This window comes from Falco peregrinus, chromosome 4 (assembly GCF_023634155.1).
Source record: "Falco peregrinus isolate bFalPer1 chromosome 4, bFalPer1.pri, whole genome shotgun sequence".
NCBI lineage: Eukaryota > Metazoa > Chordata > Aves > Falconiformes > Falconidae > Falco > Falco peregrinus.
The window spans coordinates 96,015,172-96,027,216 of NC_073724.1; the positions used below are offsets into that span (position 1 = coordinate 96,015,172).

General features: G+C 49.4%; 2 protein-coding genes across 4 annotated transcripts in view; one reads left to right on the top strand and one right to left on the bottom strand.

Annotated features, from left to right (window-relative positions):
• NBEA (neurobeachin) overlaps positions 1-12,045 on the bottom strand; it is a 509,659-nt gene that overhangs the window by 143,394 nt on the left and 354,220 nt on the right. For all 3 annotated transcript variants that reach the window (XM_027792046.2, XM_055802616.1, XM_005241160.4), the window contains one exon: positions 10,075-10,211. In XM_027792046.2, coding sequence (XP_027647847.2) covers positions 10,075-10,211 — 137 coding nt within the window. The remainder of the gene's footprint in view (positions 1-10,074; positions 10,212-12,045) is intronic.
• On the top strand, positions 3,027-8,239 carry MAB21L1 (mab-21 like 1). Its single transcript, XM_005241159.4, has one exon. It carries the CDS (start codon positions 6,287-6,289, stop codon positions 7,364-7,366), a length of 1,080 nt encoding a protein of 359 aa, XP_005241216.1. The 5' UTR covers positions 3,027-6,286; the 3' UTR covers positions 7,367-8,239.

The following is a 12,045-nucleotide window of genomic DNA, read 5'->3' on the forward strand; positions in this document are numbered from 1 at the left end:
TGTTTCACTAGCCATGTGTGCATTGGCAGGATCAGGGCCTTCACAAGGTTCAACGAAACATATTAATCACTCACGACCAACTCACTCAACTCCTCCCTTCACCATTATTTGTAAAGAAAATACCGGAGAGCTATACACTACATTAAAAATTAGAAGTCTGCATTGAAGTATGTTAGGCATGTCTTTTTATAGCTAAATCAAGATAAAGTGAGCTACATAGGTAATTTACCATACCCATGTTATCGTAACGGGAGAGGACAAGTTTCATTTTGAGTTAGAGGGGCTTAACATGCCCAAAGTATCAGCAGCATGAAAAGCAGCAATAAACACGTAACATGACAAAATGTTTATGAAAAGATGATGCTTACTTACACCTTTCTATAGGCTAATGTTCAAAGATGTTAAGCAACATGTTTTCTGCTGATTTCAACAGCTCTAGCAGCTACCTACAAGATGATGTAGTTTTGTTTGCTAGCTGATATGAAACCAGCTTACACAAAAACACCACTCACAAAAATAAGTATGTTCAAGACATACCACCCTCCTATTTTGACTGGGCTAGAAAGATGTTTGGGTCACTCATAAAATACAGCATGAACAAGCTGAGGGGTGCCATAATTTATATAATGATGTATTTCAAATGCTCCCACACTTCAGTTTTGATCTCAGACAACATATTCCGGGGCTAGGTTACCAAGAGGAAAAGTTAGTTTAGACATGAAGTCTTCGGAAGCTGCTCATCCAACACATACAGCTTTATTTTCAAGGTCAACATTGAATATTTTCAGTCATTTAATCATATACAGCATGAGAGAGTAATGAGAGTTCTGCAGCGTTGGATGACCCACTACAGATGTAGTAGATTAAAAGGCGCTAATCCCCACTGATTCCACCCTCCTCTCACAGTTCAGCAGAAAAGAGCATTCTCCAAGCAGGAGATCTAAAAAAAAAACCCTAGTGTTGGACTGCTTAAATAAAACACTGTACTTTAAGGAATGTCTGGCTTTGCAGAAGCTGATGGAGAAGTGAACCAAATGAATAATTCAATGCATTTTTTCCCCTGCTTGAATATTTCTGCAGTTCTAGCTAAAGTTACAGTTGTGCAAGCTCCATGTTTACTTTTGAGACATAACTTTTAAAGAAAACAAATCAATTACTGGTTTTTTCCCTTAACAGATTGCAGATTAGAGGAATTTAAGGCATTAACAGTTCATCCATAAGACCTAGGATGACCAAGTCCAACAGTAATGCAAACTCTTTTCATGGTTTGTTTGGTGGTTGTTTTGTTTTTTTTTTTAATGGGAAGAGAATACATACATGTGTTAGATTCAGCACTAATGAATGCTAATTGTGTACTGTAAAAAGGAGCTATATCACAGTTTTTTAAAAAAGTAAAAAGCATCTGCAGTAAACTAGGTAGCAGAAGAAAAATGTTTGCATACATAATTAATGAGAAATTTATACCCAAAATTCTAAGTAGAGAGTGTATAAGTCCATTAAAATTGCACTTTTGCAAACACTATAGCAACTTACATTTAAACTTAACTTTTTGTTTCTTCCTAAATTTGAAAGTGGAGGCAAACAGTAAACTACAAAATAAGAATACAGAGAATTGCAGGTACCACAAAAAAAATGATGCTGCCTATTTTATATAATGTGACACTTAAAGCAAACTCGGCACAAATATCTGTCTTTAGTTTTTCTACTTGAAAAAAAGTAAATTTATTGTTGCTGGCAGGATGATATGGATGAAATAACCAGGATGAATTGAGGGGGGAAGGGGAGAAAGAGGAGCCAAGAAATCAGATACATTCAATGAGCCTTCAAACTCACTTCAGCAGTAGGGATAAATAATTTAATCAACTCGGCTTCATTTTTTTCCTAGCTCCCTAGTGCAATAGGCAGATATTAAAAAATAAAAATTTAAAATTCATGAGCAGTTGTGTGTGGAAAAACTATCGCTATATAATAAGAAATATAAAGTGATATCAATGCAAGCACTTTGCATGTGTCTGCATCTGCATGTGCATTTTAACTTACACTTTTCACCATATGAAAATAAATTATTGGTGAAATTTATATAGAGAACTTTATTTTTCCCCCCCTGCAAATTACATTTTAGGGGCATAGGCCAGTACCTGCAGTCGAAGATTTTCAACACCATTTGACTTTTTGGCTAACATGAGCACTGTGTGACAAGGCACTGCAGTTTGAAGATTTGAAATAACAAGCAGAGTTCAACAAATACTGTTATAGTACCCCCAATTAGGGAGAAATAACTAGAAATAAGTAAATTGGTAAAAGTCACCAATATCATATGGTACCGTTACCGTGACAAATGATCAATCATCGTTTTAATGAGGTGATTTGAGATTATAATCTCAATTTTCCAAAACAACTCAATACATATAAAAATAAAAGTCCGTGATGAAAAGGTGTTCCTTTTGTAATTTATGAAGGACACATCAATAACTACAGGGAAAAAATAACTGCAGTAAGTGGTCAGAAGCTCCGAAATATTCCTGGTTTATATCATACACAGTCAGATAATAATTTTTGGAGTCTAAACCAAACCACCAAATTCTTGTCATGTAAACGATCGGGTCGCCTTAGCAGTCACATTTCAGGGGTTGACTGGTGTCAGCAATGCCTAAATCCACACATTTCCAAACTATCAAATGTTTATTGTGTATGTGGGAAATGAAACGATGTAGAGACGTTAATACCAACTTTTAGCGCTAACCATCACCCACCCAAGGCTAAAGCCAAGTCATTGCCCATCGCCACCAAGATACAATAAGTAAGTAAAACCTGCATTGCTTGGTATCATAGGTTAATCTTAGCATTACGCATTGCAAGCTCTGATTTAGGATATCAGACGTAATTTTTATTTACATTAATTTTGCCACTTTATGAAAATGAAGACCACCGACAGCTCAGAGGTACCACCTATCGCCTTTTGCCTTTAGCAACCGGATTTACTGAGCTGAAACCCAGGGGGCAAAAACAACCCGGCCCTGGCCCGAAGCGTTTGCACCGTTCGTGCGGGCGCGGGGCCGGGCGCTGCAGGGGGACCGGGGCGCCCCCGCCGCGGGGAAAGCCCGGTCCCTCGGCGGAGCCCGGAGGAAGGGACAAGCTTTAGTCCACCCGCTGTAACTTTCGTTTTTACGCGGCGCTTGTATGTAACCTCGCGGGGAAGGCGCTCTTTCTCATTTAAATCGCAAAGAAGCCGCCCCCGACGAGATAGGGCCGGAGGATTCGCGCCGGCCGGCTCCCAGACCGAGCGGCCGCCGCCGGGCACGCCGCCGCGCCGGGGCGGGGACCGGGGCCGGGGGCCGGGGCCAGCACCGCCGCGGGCCTTCCCCCGCCCCAGGCGGTCCCGGGGACCCGCCCGCCGGAGTTGAACCCAACTTCGCCGCTTGTCCGTCCTCCGCACAGCCCAGCCGTGCCCTGCTGCGGCCAGCCCCGGGCCCGTGTCGGAGGGCAGGGCGCGACCTGCATCGCCCCCGGCCCCGAGGGGCGGAAGGGGGGGGGAGGGGTGGTCGTCCCGGTCCCCCTCCGCGGGGGCGGGATGTGCCAGGCCGGCGAGGTGCCTCCCCCTCCCCGCCCGCCGACGGGGCCCGCGGCGGTGCCGGCGAGCCGGCTGCTCGGCGCGCCCGCAGCCCGCGGAGGGGGAAGAGGACCGGCCCCCGCCCCCTCCGCGTCCCCCACCGCGTCCCCCGCCGCCGCGGCAGGTTCCCCGCGCGCCCGGGGGCAGCCGCCGGTAAGAGCTGCGGGGGACGGCAGTGGCGGCGGCGGGGAGGTGCCCGCCTGTCCCCTCGGACCCAGCCGGGACCCCCGTAAGTGTGTGCTCGGGGGAGGCGGGGGGAGCCGGCCCCCGGGAGCCCGCAGCCCGCGGGGGAGGGAGGCGGCAGCCCCGCACCCCGAGCCGGGACGGCGGCCGCTCTCCTGCGGGGCGGCTCGGGAGGCGGCGGGACCTGGCGCGCTCCGCCGCTGGCGCAGCCACAGCCGGACCCGCCGCGGCCGGGCGGAGCCACGTGTGTCCCGCCCGGCGCCCGGCCGGGAAACTACCCGGAGGAGGGAGCAAATTTTGCCTGGAGGAAACCAGCTCCTCTTCGCCCGTAGCAGCCAGACAGCGGCCGCCCCTCCGCCGTCGGCCAGGGGGCTGCGGCCGGTTAGAGAAGAGCTTCCTCGTTCGGGACGACCTGTCACTTGCGGGTTTGCAGCGAGGCGCCCCGAGCCAGCCCCAGCCCCGCAGCGCTAACGGGCAGCACGCGGTCCCGCATCAGCTGCCTCCCGGGCAGCGGCTCGGGGAGCAGCCGCACAGACGCCGGAGCGAGCGGGCCAAAGTCAGGAACCCTGCGCTACGTGCGATAAAGTTGGTCGCATTGATGCGCTGAATAAATGTCGTGAAATGTTCTTTGCGGTATGGCTTCTCCTTGACGGTGGATATGCCCGTGGCAGTTACTTTAAGAATTAGTAATCGGTTAGTAGATTAAAGATTCCAAGCGATTAAGAGCTTTGCTGGTTTATTTTTTCCTTAAAATGTAATGTGGGGTTCTCTCGTAGTGAAGCTCAGTGAATGCTGCAAAGCAGAGGAGTTTGCCACCCCGGCTTATTTACAAATAAAGGTCCCGATTACTAACACTTAAAGTACCGAAAGCGAAATTTGCTAATTACACATCACGCGCACGAAACCCCGAACTGTCAGATGAGTAGCGTGCCAGCACGTTTGCAGTCGCTAGCATCCCTCCCGTGTGCACATTTACTAAACGCAGCTTGCTAGCAGCGCTCGCCATACGATAAATCGTCCAGGTTTGAAATTCAGAGATACTTCTAGTGCGTCTCAAAAAGCAGCTGAACATCCACTCTTCACAATATATTGGAGAGCTATACGGAATATAAAAACGAGGCTGAGAACTGGCAGATTAGATTTACCGTTCATATCTGCTACTTGATTTCTGGAGGGAACGTGAAAAAGACCTGACGGATACGTTTAGCGATTGATTCTCCCTTCATGAGGTACAAACACAAAAAGCAAGGCAGAGACAATGCCGAAATGCATTAAACCTCAAAATCGATTACAGCCCGTCAGAAGATCTTTTAAAACAATACAAATCGTGGACTTTGGCGTAATATTTTATCCCGAAAGACACTAAATTTGCCGTGAATGCGCTGCCTTGTTCACTGGCCGGTTCACGAGAGGGAAAAAAAACCAACAAAAAAACCCCAACACAGCAACTTCTCGCTTCAGTTACAGACAACTATCAGGAGGAAAGGACAGCGTGATGTGGCGCCAAGTGTGAGTTAATGAATTTACGCCTCTGCTCCTGTAGGAGCGAGCCCGGTCCGCAGCTCCCCAGTTGATGGCTGCCCATTAATACACCTGCGTTCCCGCCCCGGCCGTGGGGAGGCAGGCGGGGATTCAGTGCGGAGCCGCACAGTTTTGCCAGGTCCTTGCGAAACGCCAGTACCCTTGGAGTTGCACCCAAAGGAGAGCCATTTCTCTGGATTTCCGAGCCACAGACGACCGGGGCGGGTTTTCTGCTAGTAACCTTCTACCTTTCTATATGTGCCTGCGTGTGCGTGTGTGTGTGTGTGTCTGTGTATACATATCTATCTCCTAGAGAGGGATTAATTAGCCGGGTTTGAGCTGAAAGAGGCTGCAGTGACGAGGCCAGTGGCGATTGGCCGCCCGCCTGCCTGGCCCTGCCTTTATAATTTCCACACGAGTGCATCTGGGCTCTTATACAAACCAACAGCCAGCTTCTTCTGACATATACACACACACACACACACACACGGCACTTTTTTCCACCATCTGATTAACCACCCTGCATACACACAGTGATTACTACGGGAAAACATAAATAAATACGAAGAGGTTTTATTATTTTGACTACTGGAAGCCTCACTGTGTCTCAGTGCAACTTTTGTTTTTCTTGCTGCTGGGGAAGGTGCAGCTCTCGATGCTTTCCTCTCACTCACGGACCCTTTAAAAAAAGGGGGAGGAAAAATATCGCCCCCTCCAGTCCCCCGCCCGCCCCCCCCCCCTTCCCCCCCCCCCCCCCCCCGCCGCCACACACACTTCAAGACGGCTGATCTAAAAAAGCAGGAAGAGAGCATCTGAGGAGCAGCAGCCCCAGCGCATTTTGAAAAACATTTGTTACATTTCAGAGTGCGGCAGCCTGTTTCTCCTCTGAAGTTGGCTCCAGCCTTAGCAGCCGCATTGGATCCCACAGCCTATTGCGAGACTCCGGTATACAATCCGGATCTCTGCCCCAACATGATCGCGGCCCAGGCCAAGCTGGTGTATCATTTGAATAAATACTACAACGAGAAATGCCAAGCCAGGAAAGCTGCCATCGCCAAAACAATCCGAGAAGTCTGCAAAGTGGTGTCGGACGTGCTGAAGGAGGTGGAGGTGCAGGAGCCTCGCTTCATCAGTTCCTTGAACGAGATGGACAATCGCTACGAGGGGTTGGAAGTCATCTCCCCCACGGAGTTTGAAGTCGTGCTGTACCTGAACCAAATGGGGGTTTTCAACTTCGTGGACGACGGCTCCTTGCCGGGCTGCGCGGTGTTAAAGTTAAGCGACGGGCGCAAGAGGAGTATGTCCCTCTGGGTGGAGTTCATCACGGCGTCTGGCTACCTCTCCGCTCGCAAAATCCGGTCCAGATTTCAGACTCTGGTGGCTCAAGCCGTGGATAAGTGCAGTTACAGAGACGTGGTAAAGATGGTGGCGGACACCAGCGAGGTGAAGCTGAGAATCAGGGATAGGTACGTCGTGCAGATCACTCCGGCGTTCAAATGCACGGGGATCTGGCCGCGGAGTGCTGCCCACTGGCCGCTTCCCCACATCCCCTGGCCGGGACCCAACAGGGTGGCGGAGGTCAAGGCGGAAGGCTTCAACCTCTTATCCAAGGAGTGCCACTCTCTGGCCGGCAAGCAGAGCTCGGCCGAGAGCGATGCCTGGGTGCTGCAGTTCGCGGAAGCCGAGAACAGACTGCAGATGGGCGGCTGCAGGAAGAAATGCCTCTCTATCCTCAAAACCTTACGGGACCGTCACCTGGAGCTGCCGGGCCAGCCCCTGAATAATTATCACATGAAGACTCTGGTTTCCTACGAATGCGAAAAGCATCCCCGCGAATCGGACTGGGACGAGTCGTGCCTGGGGGACCGGCTCAACGGGATTTTACTGCAGCTCATCTCCTGCCTCCAGTGCAGGAGGTGCCCGCATTACTTCTTGCCCAACTTAGACCTCTTTCAGGGCAAACCTCACTCGGCCCTGGAAAACGCGGCCAAACAAACGTGGCGACTGGCTAGGGAAATACTTACCAACCCCAAAAGTTTGGAGAAACTTTAAAGGGTAACTCTAAAAGCGGCCCGACCGATCAATCTGCTTGTTTCCCGATGAAGTTTAAGCTGCCTGTTCGAAAAGTCAAATATTGTCACTTGACAATGCAAATCATAACTCTCTTTTAAAAAGGAATATAGTTTAGGCTCTTCACAAAGAAAAGCAAGTAAGAACAGCAAGTATGGTTCCTCTTATCTTCGTCACAGTTTTGCAGTTCCCCATGGAAAAAAAAAAAGAAAAAAAGAAAGAAAGAAGAAGAAAAAAAAAAAAGAAATTGTGTTACCTGGAAAGGAAAATTGGCCGTAATTTAACATGATTGTGACCGTTCTGCCCAGAAATGGTACCAACGGATTATAAAAAAACCCGGTATTTTTATGTAAACCCTCTGTGAGTAAAAGCTATTTGGATATGCCACCTGAACAAAACCTAATGTACCTTTTAATTTGTATCAAATATTGTGATCTCACATTGTCTTTGAAATAGTGGATGTTGGTGTTTTGTGATTTGGTGAACAGAAGTTAAATTGCCATTTTGGATACTTCAAGGACAGTTTCTGCTAAAGAGAAGATACCATTTAAAAAGGTAGATTTTATCATGGTACTTTTGCTAATTGTCTTTTGAAGTGTCTGAACTTAACAAGTTTACATTTTTCGTTTCATATATATTGCTTGTTCTATTTCTAACATTCCATAAATATACTTGAAATGTTATTTAAATATATTCAAAAGAAATTTGGATTCTGCTTATATAATAACGCTTGAATATTGGAATTATATATTTGAAAATGCACTTGAAATACACTGGATACACCTTTTGTGATTTAGATTTTAATTTCTGTTGCTGATTTATTTAATTACAAGCTAATAAATGAAGTAAAATGCATATGGGTAAGCGTTTCAATACCGGATCAAGTTTTCTACTTGAAAAAAAAAAACCAACAGAGGCGGCTATGCTTTTGTGAATTTTGCCTTTCTGTGGAGAGTTGCTTAAAACCTGTAAAGCAGAAACCTTCAGGGCTGCTGCCTGATTTTGCATTTTGAATAGTTTTGTAGAACAGGGAAATACTGGTGGTGCAAACACATTAGAATTTAGCTCCAGATGACCATCAGCAACTGTCAGATACCGATGCAGTTGTTAAGGCAGTAACACTTTTTGAGCCGTCCGAAAAGAAACCTCTTTTCGAAAGGTTTACTCTGCGGCACTGATGTGTCTCTGCTCGGTTTTGAACAAAGCTGAGGAAACGCAACATACCCGTACAAGCAGTCGGTGTACTGAGCGAGCAGTGAGCCTGATAAAAGTAGCATTTTGGCGCAAGTAGTAATAAAGAAGAAAATAAAATTTGTAGGTGAAAGGCTCAAGCCGGCACCAATAAAGTGAACAACAATATTACTCTGACCTACAAATCCGTTATGAATGTGATAAGATTGCCAGCTGCACTCCCAGAAATCAAAACTCTGTGCTCCCAGGGCATTCAAAGGGAATAACATGTACATGCTTACAAAACTGCAAGCGATCCAAAAGTGCCTGTCCGTGCTGCCACGCCTGGTCCTCCTCAGTATGCATTTCTTTAAAGCGGCTTTATAGGCAAAACGCAAAATAACAACGCCGGTTTTATTTAGTACCCGAACAGTCAACAAGTGCTGAAAGGGGCCGATCGCCTGTCTAACACCCACTAGCAACTATTTCCAGTGGGTGCACTTTAGAAACCGTTACACCCAGCGATTCTGACAGGATCTCTTACCCCACCCCACCCCACCCCCCACCCCCCACCCCCGGCACTGCGAAGCAAGTTCCGAGTTTGAGAAATGACTCGTTAAAGAGAAATCACCTTATTACAACCATATTCAGACGAGGTCGCTAGCTTTTTCTTGCCAATTATTTACGATATTTCTGCAGAATAAGGACCCCCGAGGTCTTTGTAAAAGTACCTTCCCCGTTTTCTCTCTTCTAACATTTTCCAGCGCAGTAACAAAGAAATAAAGCAACAGCGATAAGAGTAACAAGAGATGCAGGCGAGAGGAGCGCCCGGTAACACACGTCCCTCCGCAGCCCCCCCCCGGCAGCCCCCCGCCCTGCCCCCGCGGGGAGGGAGCCACGCAGAGGTTCCTGCTCCAGTCACGCACCCCTGCCCTGCCGCGGCTGGGTTGGAGGTTTTCGCGGAGGGGGGGGGGGGCGGCGCTGGGGAATCGGTAGTAGTAAATGACTTCAGAAAAAAAACCCAGAGCTTTCCCAGGAATCGAGCCTTGGGTACATTCCTTTTTTTTTTTTTTTTAACCCCTAGAAAATAAGCATTAACTTGCATTTCAGCAGTCAGAGTGTTTACAAAATGCGCCGTATTTTCTTACATGGCAACTAACTTTCTTGAAATAACGGGGTTCTCCAGTATCCTCGGAAGGGGTAAAACCCTCCGCTGCTGTGTCTCAGGCAAGCTGCGGGCTGGGACTGCTGCTCCCTCCAGGGATTTCAGAGCAATTGGCTTAACTACTAAATCTGACCACGTTCATACAAAGGCACCGAGCGAAAGGCTGTTGGAAAACGCGCATGCTGCCGTAATAGAGGATTTAACATCATTAATACATTGCGCTTTTTTTTTTTTTTTAATGAAACGCAGCGAGAGGCGGCAGGCGGGAGCGGAGTTTGGAGGGAGGGGGCGGCCCTGGCGCACGTGCACCGGGACCGGCACCGAGACCGGGGACAGAGCCGCCCGCCGCACTCACCTTGGGGTCGATCTTCTTGAAGGCCGGGTCATCCTCGTCCACCTCGAAGTAGATCTCCGTGGTGGTGATGGAGAGCGTCCCCTTGGCCACCACCACGGGGGCGATGAGCTGTGCCGGCGTGCTGAGGACCACGGGGCCTGCAAGGCAAGGGCAGCGGCGTCAGGTTGGAGGCGCCCGGCCGGCCCATCCCCGGTGGCCCTTCCCCTTCCCTCCGCCAAGCCAGCGCCCGGCGAGCCCCCTAATAAACTTCGTTTGTAAACCGCCGTGTTTATTCCCTTCCTGCCCGCGGTCAGCGCTTTGAACTCCGCGGTCAGGACAGAAGCGACTTTGTGAGCTCCGGGGTTGCCAGATAAATCAACCAGCAGCGAAATTCAGAGGGGTTAAGAGTGAAAAATAGCTGCCTCTTAGAAGTAGGTCCCGTCCCTTTTCATGCCCTTTTGCTCCTCGTTAACACTATCGCTGTTTATGTGCGATAGCCGCGACACGCAGCTCCGACCTGGCAGCGCGGGGTCGCCGCGGCGGCCGGGCCGGGCCGGGCCGGGCTGGCGCAGGGCAGCCCCGCCGCCCCCGCAGCCCCGCCGCCCCCCGCAGCGCTCCCCCCCCCCCCCCCGCCCCGCCACCCCGGCCCCGCGGAGCCCGGGGGCACGAGCGTGAGCCGTGGGTCCAGATCTCAACTCCGAGAGCATCGCGAAAGATTTTTTTTTTTTTTGCTTTTTTCACCTACTTCAATACCGCAACGGCTAGCATCGTTAAATGTATTTGCGGCAGGATCATTTTTATTTCAGCTTGCTGTCACTTAATCCTTTTAAAATGACTGTAACAGTGTTTCGCTCAAATACATTGCTTAACGGGGTGCTTGCACGGGCACTGAAAAGATGGGATGGGGAAAACCCGTTATAAAAGGCAGCCTTCTCCGCACACAAATTGTTAGGTTTTAATTCAGGAAAAAACTTCTGCTTTCATGCAAAAGAAAACAAGGGGGATCACTTTTTCACCATCTTATCTTCAATACGAATGCAATCTACTGTTAGAGCTGACAACCTCCGTCTTTAGGAAGCTCACTTGCTCTATCGAAAAGAAAAGATGAAATATAAAACACTTTCCTAGATTTAACCGCTAAAGCCTGTAGGGTGATTTGTATACACATACGTGATCACACGCATCCCCACGCACGCACAAACACACATCTGACACACAAACAACGCGAGCCCCGACACCGAGAAGCCGGGAACATCGGCTGATGTGCCTTTCAGGAACTGGCAAACCGATCCCCTCAACGAATGCTAAAAAGGGTCTGGCTGTTTTTAAAATCTCCTCTGCCGTCAGGAAGACCTCGCTCAGATGGTAAGGAGTGCCCTCGTCCCCTTCCAGCTGCCGTCCCCGGGCACTCGCCTCCCTGGGGACCGAGGCGGCGGGTGCGCAGGAGGGCCCCGGGCTGCAGCGCGCGCCGGGGATAACGGCACGGATGCCACCTCTCCGCCTCCTCCGGCACCGCACGCACGCTTTACTACCAGACCTTGCAAGCCACGCTTCAAATTACTCGCTTAGCCCAAATTAGTCCTGTACCGGAGCATTTATGTGTCATGTTGTTAATGTTTTACCTTACTGTAACACCCAATTTGCGACCGTATTGCACAATGTTTTGTCATTTACGCTGCAAAATAAATAAAGAGGGAGGCACGGGCTGCTGTGTGTACGAGGGGAAGCTCAAACGCACGGTTTCAGTGACAGCTTTCAGCAGCCCAGCGTGGCAGGCTGGATAATATTGATACGAACTCTATTTTCTTTCATTTTATTGTTTTCCATCTCCTAATAAACCGGGGTAGCCTCTTGACCCTAGTCAGCTGATCGGAATCACATGCGTCGGGCTCGCTTTCCTGCTCTCCCCGTCTCGCCTCCATCTTCTCTCCCTCCCTTCGCGGTGAGAAGGGAGCCGAGCCGAGCCGAGCCGAGCCGAGCCGGGGAAGCCCG